The sequence below is a fragment of the Poecilia reticulata genome, linkage group LG4 (genome assembly GCF_000633615.1).
Source record: "Poecilia reticulata strain Guanapo linkage group LG4, Guppy_female_1.0+MT, whole genome shotgun sequence".
Taxonomy (NCBI): Eukaryota; Metazoa; Chordata; class Actinopteri; order Cyprinodontiformes; family Poeciliidae; genus Poecilia; species Poecilia reticulata.
The window spans coordinates 1,460,828-1,477,400 of NC_024334.1; the positions used below are offsets into that span (position 1 = coordinate 1,460,828).

General features: G+C 37.5%; 1 protein-coding gene across 2 annotated transcripts in view; it reads left to right on the forward strand.

Moving 5' to 3' along the window:
• The window catches only part of syde2 (synapse defective 1, Rho GTPase, homolog 2 (C. elegans)), a 44,772-nt gene extending 29,863 nt beyond the window's left edge, over nucleotides 1-14,909 (forward strand). For both annotated transcript variants that reach the window (XM_008406211.2, XM_008406210.2), the window contains exons 6-8: nucleotides 3,974-4,155; nucleotides 5,705-5,936; nucleotides 11,461-14,909. In XM_008406211.2, the coding sequence (XP_008404433.1) occupies nucleotides 3,974-4,155; nucleotides 5,705-5,936; nucleotides 11,461-12,134 (1,088 nt within the window). In that variant the 3' untranslated portion in view covers nucleotides 12,135-14,909. The remainder of the gene's footprint in view (nucleotides 1-3,973; nucleotides 4,156-5,704; nucleotides 5,937-11,460) is intronic.
• Nucleotides 14,910-16,573: the final 1,664 nt, after the last annotated feature.

Here is a 16,573-nt window from a genome sequence, read left to right on the forward strand (position 1 = left end):
AAAAAAAAAGAAACGTTTTAAGTCAATTCAGCAGTTTTTCTATATCAGATCGGTATCGGCTGAACCTCAGATATCTGTATCGTATCGGAAGTGAAGAAGTTGGATYGTACATCCCTARTTCCTGTCATAATGTGTGTATRTACTGTACACGTATGGAGTGTATTAATAGTGCTGACATGCCAAACGCCGACTGCTTGATTATAAGAGCGAACACAGCCAGTGGGTGTTTGTTGTCAGCTTGGATGAGAAGGACGGTGAAGMACCTGCAGAGTAGACACACCTGTTCACCAGTGAGCCCCTGACCGACCTCATGTGTTCCTCATCAAGGTGTTGTAAGTGTGTGTGTGAGTGCATGTGTGTGTGTGTTCAGGCTCCTGCAGCGTCTAAGTCACTAAAGTAAACACACGTCAGGATAATGATTTACCTGAATGGCWGTGTTCTCCTCCTCTTACCCGAGTACCTGTGCACACACACACGTACACACTCTTCCAGGGAATTTTTTTTTTTTTTTTCTTCCAGCATTGCAGAAACAGGGACGTGCATGAAATGGCTTCACAGATGTTATGCAAGGCGAGGAAATGGTCAGGTTGTTTAGGTTTGTTACGCAGCTTTTACGTGAAACAGTCCAGCTGCTTGTTGTTGAGTCTATCTCGGAGCGGAGGGAAGGTCAGAGGATCTGCCATGCAGGAGTTTCCATTTGAATGGAAGAAAAACAAGCTTTGTGGTGATTCTCATTAGATCTGGTTTGCCTACTTCCCTAAGCAATGAAAAAAGTTCAGTTTAATGAGTTGGATGGATGAAAACAGATGGAATTATTTTTGCTTCCAGTTTTTTTTTTCCTATGATGAATCAGTCTGATTATTATTTTCTGGCTGAGTTTTCCATCGACGATGTTTGTTCATCGGTTATCTGGTTTGGAAATCAACTAGCGCTGGGAGTCATTTAGGAAAATGAATGTAGCTTTTATTGATGTTATCAAATGTTGCTCATTCATATCACATATGACTGAGGCAACGACACGAAGCATGAATGGAAGTAAGTCAGTTATTAAATGTGCTGGTTCACAGGGCACAGGAGGTGATATTTAATGAAGATTAAATATCACCTGGCCCAGCTGCTTTACAGCTGATATTGTGCTTGTTTACCTGTCATACCAGGGCTGATATATCTGCTTTGTTTGGGTACAGGCTGAGTTTTAGCAGATGTTTCAGAAATACATTATAGCTAGGTGTGTTTTTTTTATGTCTGGTGTTTGTAAGCGGTTTTGAAAGGYCCTGAAAAGTTGTCWACTTACGAGATTGTTGACCAAAAACTAAAAACTTTTGYGCTGCTTAARTAGTATATCCACGTCTCCACAAGTTATACGGTAAGACATATAAACRTTAACATTTCAATTTTGATGATTGTGAATACAAAGATGCTGGTTGAAAGAGTTTGCAGATTAGTGCAGTCAGCACCCTTGATGCCAATYGGCTGCACCCCAAAGAGCAGGGAAAACCAGAACTGTGGATGTTAGCTTCTGTAGTATCAATGCACTGCAGRTATTAATGAATATTAWGATATTTTTAATGCTTAAACTATTAAAACAGATTAYAGTGAATCTGCTATTTCTGTTTCCAGTTTGCAATACTGAAGATGCATTCAGTATTCATTGAATGCATCTTAAAAAGTAAGATAGTTGAAGATTTGAGCTTTTCAATTCTAAAGAAACTGTCAGACGATGGACCAACAAGGCAGTCAAAAATAGCCATAAAATGCTCTAAGCCTCAGGTTCTTTTAAAAAGAAAAGCAGTGGMTTACACGGATTAAAAACTTAGCACATTAAGGCGTGCCTAAGAGGACGGCCCTGGATTCGCTTCAAACTGTACGGCTAGAAATAGAAGGCACAAGAAAAGGATGCTAATCACTCCAGGAGGACCGGAGTGATGAAGAAGAAGATCCTAAATCCAGCTCAGTAATCAGCGTTGGTTATGTGAAGCGATTGTGTTGCTGCTTTGGGAATTTCTAGGAAGTGATAGCGGTTGTCACATTTACATTCATCTCACTGCGATCTGGTTTTATTCAACACAGACAAGTTGGGACTGTTCRTTCAACAAGTCTCTGGGTCTTACGAAATACACATATAAAGGCTGACAGCTGTTTGAACAGAAGTTTTATTTGTCTTTTCGATATTTSTGTATTCAAAATGTTCAAAACTTGTCAGTAAGTTTCAGTGAGGGAAGGGATCATTGACAGGGTCCAGCCTGACGGTGGTTTTCAGGGTGGATCAAGCATGTAGTGACTTTTCAACCTAAAACCCGCAAACMTGCAATATTAGTTTTTTTTCATGAGCTGAGATTTTTCTTTGTTGCTTATTACAAATTAGTGAAATGATAGCGCTTACTCTATATAGTCCACAATTTATATAATGATTTTACTTAACATAGTCTTCCCAAGMCAAACCTCTGATACTCTTGTTGTTTGCACTTCTGTCACCAATGCCAAGTAATTAAATAATTACTTTACAAGTAATTATTTTCAATTGTTGTGCCTTTCCTATATTGTTTAACTCTTAGTACTGTTTAAGTTAAAGTGCTCTTTAAAAGCTTTATTTTCTAACCTATWACTCCTAATTTAAATTCTTAACCACTGCGCTCTTGTACACCAAATTATGTTCATGGAACTCATTAATATTCATATTCCTGGTAGATTTATATATCAAATAATCTCCATTCAACTTATAAGTTGTTAAATAAAATATACATTTTTATTTGCTTTTTATTAAATAATAGCATTTCAGATGGTATTTAATCAATGGGAAAAAAATCATTATAGCATTATAGCAGAATATGTTTTGTAAATCAAAAGTTTGAATTCAAGATTGTAGTCGCATCAATTTAAAAATATGTTTTAGCATTCTTGRAGGTGGCTGTATCTTTCTGAAGATTAGAGTTACTTACAGGCAGAACCAATAATGCTAATTACACAGCCGCTAGCCTTCCCTGAAAACCGATCCAGCTTCATGTAGAGGAAAATGAGAGCAGACATTCGCCACAAAGACCTGTCAGGCTGCCAGAAACCTTTTTTRTTTTTTTTAATTCTCCCCTTTTGCCTTTGAAGAAAAGACATGCCAGGAGCTTAGTGGAGACAGACAGACAGCGTCGGTTTCATGTCGTTCTGAGGCTTTTGTCTGAGCTACAGGAGTCCAAAGTCACAGGTGTTAAACCAGACGCTCCCCGGTCTCCCAGCACACTTAGAGCCAGTGCATCACACCCTGCTCCACCAGGCCGCCTGCCAGACATCATAGGATCACTAGCAGAAATAATGGAGCCTCATTTGGTAGATATTTATTTCCTATTTTACAGAGAGATGTGAATGAAAGACGGCTTGCTAGCTCCCTACATATTTAATTCTTTAAGAACAAGATAAATAAATTGTTTTAGAGAGGTATTAACCCATTCTGATAGTCTTCACCATGAAGTTTAATAATGATCCTAATAAATTTAGATATTTTACTTTACGAATATAAATATTCCAGGTTTGGGAAGATTTGCTTGTAGAGTGGATCCATATTATCAGGTTTTTTCTAGTATAGATAAAAAGAATAGTATTTTACATTTTCTTTTTAAAAGTRTGAGAAATTTAGATATAGCTACATTAAAACATAAGCTACTTGGGACAGAGAATATGGATATATATTTAATCTCCAGCACAGATAAAGAGAAGCTAATACGTCTGATAAATCATATAATTCCTATGTATACATGAGTTTAAAAGAGAGGTTCTAGAACAGGTCTCTGTGGCACTCCAAACATTATGGATCCTAGCAACTCATCAGAAATGTTTACTATGTTTAGTCCTTTAAACAAAACAAAAACTTTCTTTTTCATTGTGGTTAATGTACATAAACACAAATGTCTGAAAACCATCTGTTCAGACTGAACTGTGAGTCATATTTTCTCATGCCCAGTCATCTTTCTGTTCCCCTCGGCAGGAGTACTAAAGGACTACCTGCGTGAACTTCCCTACCCTTTAATCACCAAGCAGCTGTACGAGGCGGTGCTGGAGACCATGGCCACCAGGCCCCTCAAGATGGCGGCTGCGGGGTGCGAGAACGATCCGGCAGACTCGGAGTACACCGTGAGCCTGCTGGAAATCCTACCGGAGGTGGAGAGGGTGAGTTAAAAATACGGCCGTCCCTCTGCTGTGTCCTACAGTTTCATGGCGGAAGATACATTTACAAAGGAAGCTATGAGAGAGGTCACTGCGGCTAAGCTGCTGGCGGCTGTGGAATGACGGCAATGCCCAAGATTGCTACCGTTACAACGACATTACGTGTGTTTTCAGAGTAGTGATAATAGCGGTGCTAAGCGGTTTGCAGGGCTGTACATGTCATTCTTGGAGGAAAGTCTAAAGTTTATTACTGACAATGCACCTAACAAACCAGTTGAATGTCTCAGCTGCGAGGAAACATAATTACTGTTATGTTACCAATAAACCTCCTATAAAGATTTATATATAGCAAAATGTTAAATGCTTTGGTGCAAATTATAGATTTACAACTCAGAGTCAATTGACCTACTTGGAATAGAAATTAAAATGATGAAAACAGAAAATGACAATAGTAAAACTATGAGAGCAGCTTTATTACCGTTGCTAAAAAATAAAAATATTGTGCGCGAATAAATAGATGTGCACATGGTTAAACTTATACTTTAACATTGTATAATTAAATTTTAGCTTTCTGTTTTCTTACAAAGGAGGTTGTTAGCATCCCACATCTTGATTTCTTTGGTTCCTTTGGTTTTGGACTCTGGAAAACCCGTTTTAAAACTTTAGTTGGTCTTTCAAACTGTTGATAACAACAAAAACCCAGTTCCATTATGTGGGGAAAGTAACGGTACATGGTAAACAGCCTGTATTTGTATAGCACCTTATCAAAGTGACTCACCCTACAATCAGACATTTTCCCATTTAACCACCAGCAGCAGGGAAGGCAGGGGAAGTGACTTACCCACGGAGACTACSACTGACAGGCTTCAACCTTCTGCAAAGTTCTTACTTTTTTCAAAGAAAAGACTTCTGTCATCCAAGCAAACTTCWTAGTCCAAACATTATAGGAAATACAGAAGATTGCCRTCACATGTAAATGAATAATTTCAAAGTTTTTCTTCCTTTAARGTGATAAAAATTCTGCAGAAGTTAAGCAAAAACTGAACTGGTTTGTAAGAGGAGAAATTAAAAAGTAAAAAAGGTGTGATAACTGSGCGGCTTACAGATCAGTTTCTATCTTTCATTAATTGATAATAAAATGTTCGATTTTGTAATGTCACTGTTTCCTCATTTTTCACTCCACTTTTAATTATTTTGACTGCTTTGTCCTTTGTACCTGTGTCCTGACCTTTTCTTAAAGGACAACAATAAATTAAGATTTATTAAGATTAAATAAACTTAGCCTGGTKGGGCGCCAATAAAGCCCGCCAGGTTTACAACACGTTGGGCGAAACCCTGATTTGATCTCATGTCTTACCTTGAAAATGTGGCATTTTAATAAGAGRGGAACACCAAGTAGATCCTCTGTTTCCTGCTCCTGCAACAGATTAGCTTGATGAAGAAGAGGCTTCACTCTGAWACTCCTCTGCTGCTGACAGTGGTAATACTGCAACTACTAATCAGCATAATGACATGCCTTATTTGTCCACGCTTATGTGTGTGTCTGCATTAGATGACTTTGCGGAAGCTTCTGGACCACTTGAAGCGCGTGGCGTCCTACCAGGAAATGAACAAGATGACATGTCAGAACCTGGCGGTGTGTTTTGGCCCGGTGCTGCTCAGCCAGCGTCAGGAGGCGTCGTGCCACACCAACCGCGTCTTCATCGACTCAGAGGAGCTCGCCAGCGCCCTGCACTTCAAAAAGCACATTGAAGTCCTGCACTACCTGCTGCAGCTCTGGCCAGGTGAGCCCGACAACCTATTATTTTGCTTTTTTGATTGTCTTACATTCAAGTCGTGCTGCTCCTTTTTATGGAGTAGTTTACAAATTGTTACCAGCTTTGTGGCTCAGCTCTAAAAAAAGAACTGGGCTGCTTTGATCACTGAGGTTTCAGGCTGGCATGAGTGTGGCTGATAGCCGCCGACCGCCATCTTTGGTTTTTYTGGGATGCAACTCTCCACATGGGCTTCATCGTGGTGGCTGAGCCAATCAGAGCCAAGCCAGCAAGCCCAAAGTAAACCCAATTTATGAGGCGTATCCTCGCCGTTCTATGACAGATCAGTCCTCCAGCAGAGACCCAGCTTTCCTCTGAGCGGCCATCTGTCAGCCGCCACAGCTGTTCCTGCTAGCTGCAGCTGTCTGCTGTGAAGTATGAAGGAACCCAAAGATTATTCCAGAAAGCACTTAAGATCAGGGATGATAAATGTTGCAATTAAGGAAAGGTTTGTGCTAAATGCAAGTTTACTGCATTCCTTTTSACATTTAGTAAACATTTACGTCATCYCTGCATGARAAAACTGCATTTTTATAGATTTTGACATTCAAGGAATATGTTTCAWCCATTCCCAAATGCAAAGTAATGCAATAATATTGGTTGCGTTCTTGAATAAAACAAAATCATGTCAAATTTTAAAACTACAGTCTTGCTACAAACCTCTGTTAGATTKTATTACAGAAGCTTTATTTGTAAAATTTTAGGCATTCATCTATTTCTGCTTGAGCCTGATAAATGTAGCTGCATCCTCTGAATCCTGCTCTTAACTAACTTTGTTTTMAATGCATAAGAAGTTATTTTAGAAGAAGCGAATGGTAGCTGTGTTGAGTTTCATGGGAGAGATAAAAAAAAAAATGTAAAAAAAAATTAAAGGATAAAAAAAAAGCGATGAAATTAYAATGTTTACCCAAAAGAAAGTCTCCAGTTTGAAATTGAGTGCATTAAGAAAATATTTCTATGTTGATTTATCCAGTGAGGAACATTAAATCAGTAGAGTAGCAGATAGTAATAGGTTGGAGAKCCAACAGTCCGGCACCCTACCCAAAGGTTTTAAAGGTGTCATTTAAGTTATTGCAGAAGTGAATGGCTGCTCGGATTAAAAACAATTTCAAAACACAAACATTATAAATTCAGATAGACATTTTCTGCTGTTGTTCTGCTCACAACTGACACAGATGTGGATCAAGACACTCGCCCCATCTTAGAACACGTGCATAAAAGCGATTTTTTTTTTTTTGCTGTCAGAACTTGCTTTTAAGATTCCTTATCTTTCTAAAATAGAATAACTAGATCTTCAACATATAAAAACTTATCCAGAAAGGAAGTCAGTGTGAGATGTAATAAAGGAAGCACMGGATGAATTTTATATATTTCAGAAAAAAATCTTTCTTTCTTTTTAGGCCCTAAGATATGGATAGAAATAAAGTGAGTTTTAGACTGAAGCAATTCCTGAGAAGAGTTTCTGGTGTTTTCTGGCTGCCGTCTGTAATAACTTCTACAAAAAGCTTTCATTCCAGGTTCAGGCCTTTGTTTACACCCTCACCTCCATTCCATCCTCTTCCCCAGCGCGGACTGGAGGACGCCTGGACTGTAATTAAAGACATTCCAGACTTAACCTTACCCTTCAGCCCCCGGAGCTTCACCCTAACATTTCACAATCATTATGAGATATTTTCAGCCGCCACTTCACGCCTCTCACACACACATACCAAACGCGATTCAAAGCCGCGTTGAGCAACATGCGCATGGGGGCAAAGGCGATGGCATCCGACGGCTGCTGGTGGGAAAACACTGGAGGCATTTACAGAAAGCGTGAGAGAGCGGGCAAAGCTGACGGACAGCTATATGTTGGGCGTGTTTTCTAACTGCGAGAGAGAAAGGGCATGTGTCTGTGATGACAGGAACAGCAGGAGGGAAGCGGCTGAGTGGATTTGTTTACAACAGAGCTCTGGTTGAGCTTTAGCATGATCTGGGACAATCAACATCTAGTCACCACTTACTGGACTGTCTTTATTAACCCTTTCATGCATAGTGGTCACTACAGTGGACAGCTATCTAAAAGCTATTTTCTTGTGCTTATTGTGGATTTTTATGTTATAAATGCACACAAACCACTGAAGTAGACACTAATGTATCATACAATACACTATCAACTGCTGTCCATCAGCTGCAAATTCAAGAAATTATTTTTGTTAGATCCAATATGGCTGACAGACAACAAAGCGAGCTAACCGACCCGGTCCCTCCTTCTCCTGTAGGCGACTCTTGCAGGTAAAAAAAGTATTGTGACATCAGATAACCCCTATAGAACAATAGTACCGATGCATTTTTTCAAATAACAACTTTGCATTTGGAGAATATTACAATTGATCAAATAAAAACAAAATAAAATTTAAAAAAATATATTTTTTTACTATTTTTTTTATGCCTTAAGAAAAAAGTAAAAAAAAAAAATGGGAAAAAAATCCTGACACAATGGATCATAATTCATGCATAAAAGGGTTAATAGATTAAGTATTTAAACTTAAATATAAGATTTTTTTTGCACACATTTAGATTCACAAAGTAAAATAAGAGAATATCTGAAAAATGCAATTTGTTTTGTAAATCTGTCCAATTTCATTGTGAAAAGTGTTTGAAATATCAGGAAAATATGGAAAAGAAGCAAAAAAAAAAGGTTTTTGGAAGCAAGAGTCGCTATAAAGAACTCGTAGTTTAATTGTGAATAAGTTCTTAAGATGATGAATGAAGTAAAGTTGCACATTTTTTATTCAGAAAAAGCTCAGAGATAAAATAGTTTAAGTGAGAAGTTCTACGGTATGAAATGGACAGGAAGTGCTCCAAATGAGCTGCTGCTAACGTCCCTATCCAGACGGACTGAGCTGATTTCCCCATATCTTCTCATTGCCTGAGCTCCTTGGCACTATGCATGCACACTCACAGTGGTAGCAGCCAAATAATTATGTGTCCAGTTACTCAGAAGACAAAGTAATCCATTCTGCATTTTAATAAAAAAAAGTGTACAGGCCTCTCCTGGGTTTTTGTGAAATAAAAGAGAAATAATTTCAGAACTTTTGCCGCCTTTAATTTGACATTTAAACTGTATAATCTGCCAGATTGTGAAGGAATGTGCACAGACCTTTTCAGATTTTTCCAACCTTTTAGCACAAACTCTACGTGTGATTTTAAGAAACCAAGATATTCTGACAGTTTCTTATAATGACTCAAAATGTTTCAGACTTCTAAAAACAGTTAACAGAAATAACTAAAGTAAAACTGAAGTTTTCCAGTTCCTCCTTATCTTCTTTTAATGATTTAATTCATGCCATTAGTGAATCACGTCTGAAACTGAACAACACTGAATAGGGAGGATAATGTCTGTAGCCTCAGGTCTGCTGTTGGGTTATGAACATATCAGTGACGTGCGGTGAGGTTCATAGCTGGTGAGGCACCGATTTAACGATAACCGGATTTAAAAATCTAGACCCCCTGCATGTTGTTTACATAAGAAAATTTCGCGCATGCGTACAATGCTGGAGGGTAAAAAGATTGTGATGTTTAGCCGCCGCCGCCGCAGAATAATTCCGTTATCTCAATCAAACTTAGACATGTAGATGCTATTGACTTCGTGCTGTGCTTAACAGCAAAGGGAGAAACCGTTAAAGTACAACTCAAAACCACGTCTTTCTCGCTCTCTGTATCAGCGCAGCTACTGTCTGGCTAGCTGGCTGTTACCGTCTCTTACTCTGCAGTYGTGCAGTCACAATGTCTGGGATCATGAGCGCCCCCCAGCGGTGAGGCAAGAGAACTGCCTGCCTCGCCTCGAATCTGTTCTCTGCTGTTTCTGATCGCTCCTCAGCAGACGAAACACGTTACACACACAGTTGGTGACAATAAAAGCACAGTACATTAAATACATAAGCTAAATTATGGAAAATCTGTTCATACATTAAATGTTTTTAACCATTTTATTGGCGTCGTACAGACAGGAGGAGCATGCTCTCATAGAATGGCAACCGGTGTTGCGCAATCCCTGCTGCCTCACCGGCTTCGCTTGCAACCATTTGAATGTGAAAATGCTCAAATTCAGCGATTTTAAAGGAAAAAAATCATCAGATTTGGTTAAATTTAATGAAAAATAGGTACTTTATAGTACAAACCACAGGGTGAAAATATCTTTATAAATGATTTTATTATTATATATTATTTTCCTGGCCGCACGTCACTGGAACATATATGTAAATGTAGAAGCCGTTGAGATGACAGAAAAAAAGCTGATGTCTTTCATAACTCAACATTTCTGTTCTGGGAACACGGTACAAAAATAAACGTTTCAAAAAGCAAGCAGAATTTGTGATCTCTTTGTGACTTTCTTTTCTAAGTACAGAACGTGACTCTTAACGCCATAACTGTGTTTTATTCTTTTCCAAAGCAGTAAGAAAAGGTACATAGAGGGTTTTATTGGTGCTCAGATCATCCAAAATCACACAATACATGATTTTTTTTTTCTTCAAAGTTACATAAAACAATTATTTCTGTCTTTCTGGAAAGAAATCTCTTCTTTGCATGGAGTACTTTTGCCTTCTTTGTATTGAAATAAAAGGGAAGCAACAAAGCAAACCACTTTATGTGAAGCTGAGCCTACAGAAGCTAAACCTTTCTCTTTTCAAACCTTTGGCTTTTATTTGCTTGTGATTTGTAATTATTGTTTCGATCAGGAACATCATCAATCAATGTAAAATAAGATATTCTGCAAAATCCTAATTTAGCTACTATATTAGTTTGGGTTTTATACGATGCATATCTGTATAACTGTGATTTTTACAGCGACATCCGTGTAGATTGTAATATGATTAAAAAGCTGCTTTGTTTCTGTAATTCAATTCAATCCTAACTCCATTAAGTGTTTTTGATTCAAGTTTTTATTTTGGTTAATGTTTTACACTTAATAAAAACTGAAATTTTGTTTTTCAGAATATTTGAATTCTGCATAAAAGCAATCTAAAATTATTTTTATTACCAAAATATTTAATAGTTTTCTAGTAAACTACATGTTCAGCCAACAACCATGAACATACTTCCTTATTAATAAGTAATTATTATTATTATTTTTATTTTATTTTTTACTAAAAAGATGATTTTGGGATAAATAATGACTTGGACCATTACATGAAGAAGGTGGCGAGAACATAATTCTGCATTTAAAAAATTATTTTTTTGAATTGTCTCATGTAAATATTAACATTTTCTGAAAAACTGAATTTTGGATTTTCACTAGTTGAGCCAAATTTATGCAAATTAACAGAAATAAAAGCTTGAAATATCTCAAACTTATATAAGTTTATCTTTTTAAATTGAATTACTGAAAAAAAAACTACCCGGATGCACCTTTAACTACTTTTGTTTTGGGTATTTAAACAAATCTGCCATGCTAACTTTTATTTATTCTATGCTAGTGTGATTAATTACTGTTTTTTTTTATCTCTCCCTGTAGTTGTGGACCCAAATGACCAATCGTCTCTTCGGTTCCCTGCAGCCCCTCCTCTGAGACGTAGGAAAGAGCGCCCCCAGTTTTTAAACCTCAGCGAAGCAGAGATGGCCGGTGTCCTGCGGCCCAAACCAGGACGTCTGGACAGTCCCAGCAACAGATATGCTGGCGACTGGAGCGGCTGTGGCGAAAGCTACTTCCCCTCTGAACTGCTGCTTCCTCACAGTAAAGAAGAAGCAGACTACGACGATGTGCCGTCTGAAGACACAGAGGCGGCCGAGGAAGCCCACGAGAAGGACGCAGCAGAGGAAGATGACCAGGAGAGGGCCACAAGTCCTGCGTCTGATCTCCGTGTGGAGGAAGAACCTCAAAGAGAGGAGTTTGTGAAAAAGGATGATAATAGGGAAGAAGAGGAGGAGGAGGAGAGAGAAAGCGAGAGCGACAGTTCAAACAACACGCCGGCTTTTGAAGAGGAGGAGGCGGAGGAGAAAGTGTTTAACCACATCCTGCCAGCTCGGCTTCCTAAAGAGCACACCTACCAGGCGTACATGAAGATCCAGGACATCAGTCCCGTTCTGAGTAACAGGGTGAACCTGAGAGACCTGCAGGAGAGCATCGACGCCCTCATAGGAAACCTGGAACGAGAGCTAAACAAGAACAAGCTCAACGTCGGATACTGACTACTACGCAGGCACACACGCATATCCATTTGTAGACCCATAAACACAGATGAGGTTTGAGGAGGACCTACTGTACTGATCAAGGTGCTTCGCAAACACCCACAGTGTTTCCACAGGAATCCTGTGGCTTGTGGTGCTGCTGTAATAAGTTACAAGGTGAGAGGAGAAGAAATGAAACAGGGCACTTCTAGAATTTCTACCTTACCCACAGACATTCCATCATTTTTTTTTGTTTTATTTTGTTTTGGTTTTTCATCATGTGGTTTGTTTTGGTTTGCATTCTTTCCTGTTCTGTGTTCCATGTTGTTATTGTTGCTTTTCTTCTTATTAGAAGAACCCATTGACCCCTCAGGGGTTTAAAAGGTGCCTTAATTGTGTGAAGGTGGTGCGTCAAGAGGAAAATCCACCCTGAAAGAAAATACGTTATCTCCTGACAGCTTGATTGTACAAACAAAATAACATCTTTGAATATTTTAATCATCCGTTCTACAATTTTGGCAACGGACTACAGACCGGTCTTAATTCCAATATCCCAAAAGTTTTGGTTTTAATGATTGAAGCGGATATTTTTTTGACCTGAGAAATACTCTAACAAAAAAAAAATAAAAATAATTTACATCTGTCTCAGAGCTGCTACCTGTTACTGCCTGTTTTGATTTGAGTCCTGATTAAAACAAGCCAAGTTTTTAGGAGAAACACGTCATTTTCTTTTATTAAAGTGGATTTCCTTTTTAAGGCAACGGAGAGCTTTTCTGTCGAGGTACAAGAATATTATACAACAATAATGCACTTATTAGGCAGGTAGCTGTGTAGATTATCGTGCTTTTTAGAGTTAGAATGACTATGACTGTGATTTGAATAAAGTGAGAAAATGGGCCAGTGGAAAACTCCTCTTAAAGATAAAAAAATAAACATGAATTTTTGTTGCACTTGCAAAGGTTTTGATAAACATCTCATGCTGGAGGTCATAAAAGCAACCAAATACTAAATTTACTTATTTGATTTCTTATTAGATGGGAATTTTGACACATTTTTATCTGGTAGCTAAACTAGCATAAAAGTTACAGCTAACTAGCTTAGTTTTGTAAAACAAAAAGACATTTTCTCTTTAGTCATCTTTGTGCTTCACTAAAGTAGGCTCAATGGATCTAGATGTCTGTCTTCTCATCTACAGCAACAGAAAATGTTTTCATTTGGTAAATAAATATAAGTTGCAGTAATAGAGAAATTAGCTTTTTTTAGCTTAGCATAAAAATCCAAGCTAGCTAGCCCAACTTTGGGTGAAAAAAAAGCTTTTTCTTTATGCTTTTTTTTAAAACAAACTACAACAGAAGACCATAAGCTAAATAATGAAACGGATGATGTCAACATTAGTTTTCTGTAGCGATATTTAGAAGGCCTCATCCAGTTAGCATCTGTTACCTTGCTGCCTAAAGCAACAAAGGAGGTTTTCATCAATCCAGGGATTCAGAGTGATCAGTATTTAACCTATATGGATATGTATATAATTATATAAATGTATTTGGAGTATATTATTTTTACATCCTATATTTCAATGGCGTATTTAAAAAACTTCTGATGACCTTGTAGTGTTGACGGCAGTCGTGTAAATCTCCCTTTGAGCTACCTGTACACATCTTAATGTGCTGGACTAATGGTACAACTCTAGCTGTAAAATATATGATAAAATGCTATTGGTGTTGTTATTATGTTGTGTATATATTTGAGCTAATCTGTGTCTGGTGGACTGAGATGTGTTCGTGACTTTTGGTGTGTTTTTTATGGTACTGAACGTTGCATGGTCAAAAGCTTTACCAACATAAGCAAGGCTCTGTCTGATCTGCCATTGTATTTCATATTTATGTGTAAAATAAGACTATTTTATAATGTATGCTTATTTGTTTGACCACTTGTTACTTAGGTAAACTGATGTTTGGATTGCGTTTTCTTCTAAAGGATGTAGAGGCGGAGATTGATGAAGATGCACAAGATTTATTTTATAAATATGGTACCATTGTCAAAAAGTGACTACATTATTACCACATGATATCTTCTGGGCCCTCTTAGAAATGTATTTGAATTTTAAGGTCATTTTTATAATTTGAAAGATGCTTGAACTAAAAAAAGTTACTTATAGTCTTGACCCATCTGGAGAAAGCAAGTGATATGGGGCTAAAATTGAGCAAAATCTCATGAATTGTTTAAAAACTATTTATTGTTCATCTGCCTTATCAGAAATAATTATCTGTTTCACCGAACACAGGCATTTTCCAGATTTTTTTAAAGAAGTTTTGTGTTACAGAATTTAAATATGCTTATTGTGACCGTCTGTAATGTATTATTTAAAACCCTATAGTCATGGACCTTAATGTTTAGGACAAATGCAAACAAACTAAATTTTTCTCTAAGAAACTCAAACTCAAATTAAACAGTATGTTTTTCAGTAGATTTCTTTTAATGCCATTTATTCATAAAACTCATGGAGGAAGATTAGCTATTTCCATCCATTTATTAAATACTGTACTTTAAATCCAAGAAACATCTAATAGTAAGGCTGATTACAGAGGTTACAGCACATTGTTGTAATATTTGTTATTACAAATTACATTTGCTTCATTTTGTGGCATCACGTTTTCGATCATTCTTTTCTGTCTCGTCCTCTTCGTCCTTTAGAGGAGAAAGTGCCACACTGATCGCTTCTCTAAACTGAACCGATAAGCGCTTTGTATTGAACCCGAAAAACATGGTCATAATAAAGACATTATTTTACATTCATGTTTGGTTGCTGCGTGTTTTCGAACTATCTGTTTAGTTTGTATTTGTTTTCCTCAAAATGCTACTTTTATATCTACAGAAGAGGATGAGGGCCACGGAAAAAAAGAAAAAAAAATCTGACTTTAATCTCAGAATTCTGAGAAAAAAGTCAGAATTCTGAGAAATAAGTCAGAATTCTGAGATTAAAGTCTCAGAATCCTGAGACTTTAATCTCAGAATTCGCAAGCTAAATTAATTCCTTGTAGCTAGTTTCCTGCAATTATTTCAACGATTGTAGGAAATAATATAAAATAAATGTAAAATGAATGCAGAGAACATGGTTGTTTTAATCTCAGAATTAAAGTCTGAGAAAAAAGTCAGAATTCTGAGATTAAAGTCAGATTTTTTTTTTTCTTTTTTCCAGTGGCCCTAATCCTCTTCCGTATATATCAAATTTAAACCTAAATATGGGTGAAAATAAAAAGATTTAAAGTACTAAAATGTATAAAATCAGTGGTTTGTTTAAGTGGAAAACATGCATTGGAAAATCATTTTCAAGTTTGCATTGATAATTAGCATTTGTTTTAGTGCAGTATACTTCTTTTTTTATGTTTTGTGCCACAAAAAACAAACACCTGGTTGATGACAGGCGGTTGCTATGGAGACCGAAGGCCTTATCTGCATTGCTGGTAACTCTCACCTTTTATGTAAGTTTGGCATCAGAGGGAAGCATGAAGTCCTCTAAAATTTTGTGAGTTTAAACTTGGACAAAAAAGTGTTGATGACAGTTGACCAAATCCTCACCGACTGTGGAACCTCCACTCTGACCTCTAATATGATTGTTTAGGCCATAAAGCCATTTCTTTAGCTGTAAGCCKTGATAAAGATGAATGCTCTAAATATACCAGCTTGCCCATAATGAATCTATGTTATCTATAAGTTTCCATTTTCTATTGAATTACTCGAAGAGATAAAAATTTCCAATGTAAAACTAAACCAGTATAAGGACTGAATGATGAGGTTTTACCGCCTCAGCTCCACACAAAGCAAGTTTGGGTGGCTCTGGGTGAAAACCGCAGTATAGAAGCACAAAAACCAGAGTGGTAATCCTTTTCCTACGTTTTATTTCAAGCCTTGAACTCATTCATAAGAAAAGCGTTTTAAACAAAGACACAAACGCATCTGTTTCTATGTCACACATCCGTCTTAAAGATGTTATTTTCTCTTTTAGATTCTTTGCAGAGCTGCGGAGTTGTTGCACCCAAACCTCAGTGGATAGATTCATTGGGGAATTGCCCATGTTGGTCTGTGGGAATCTCCCAGAATGACTCCTGGCTTCAGGGACATTCCCAAGATGCAGCTGCTTTTTTAACTCGCAAGCTAAATTAATTCATTGTAGCTAGCTTCCTGCAATTATTTCCACTATTGTAGGAAATATTATAAAACAAATGTAAAATGAATGCAAAGAACTTGGTTGCTGCCACGGTTCAGGTTGAGTCGATACAAATCTCTGCTGAATAGCATGAGAAGCCAAAGCAGCCAGGGGCCTTTCAGCACTAAATGGTTTTCAGCCGTGTTTGATGTCACTTCAGAGGACTCCTATCATGTTTTTTTATCACAGCTCTGAGCAGGTATGAGAAAGTTTTAGGATACAGAATGTACACATATCTGTCTGCACTGCACAG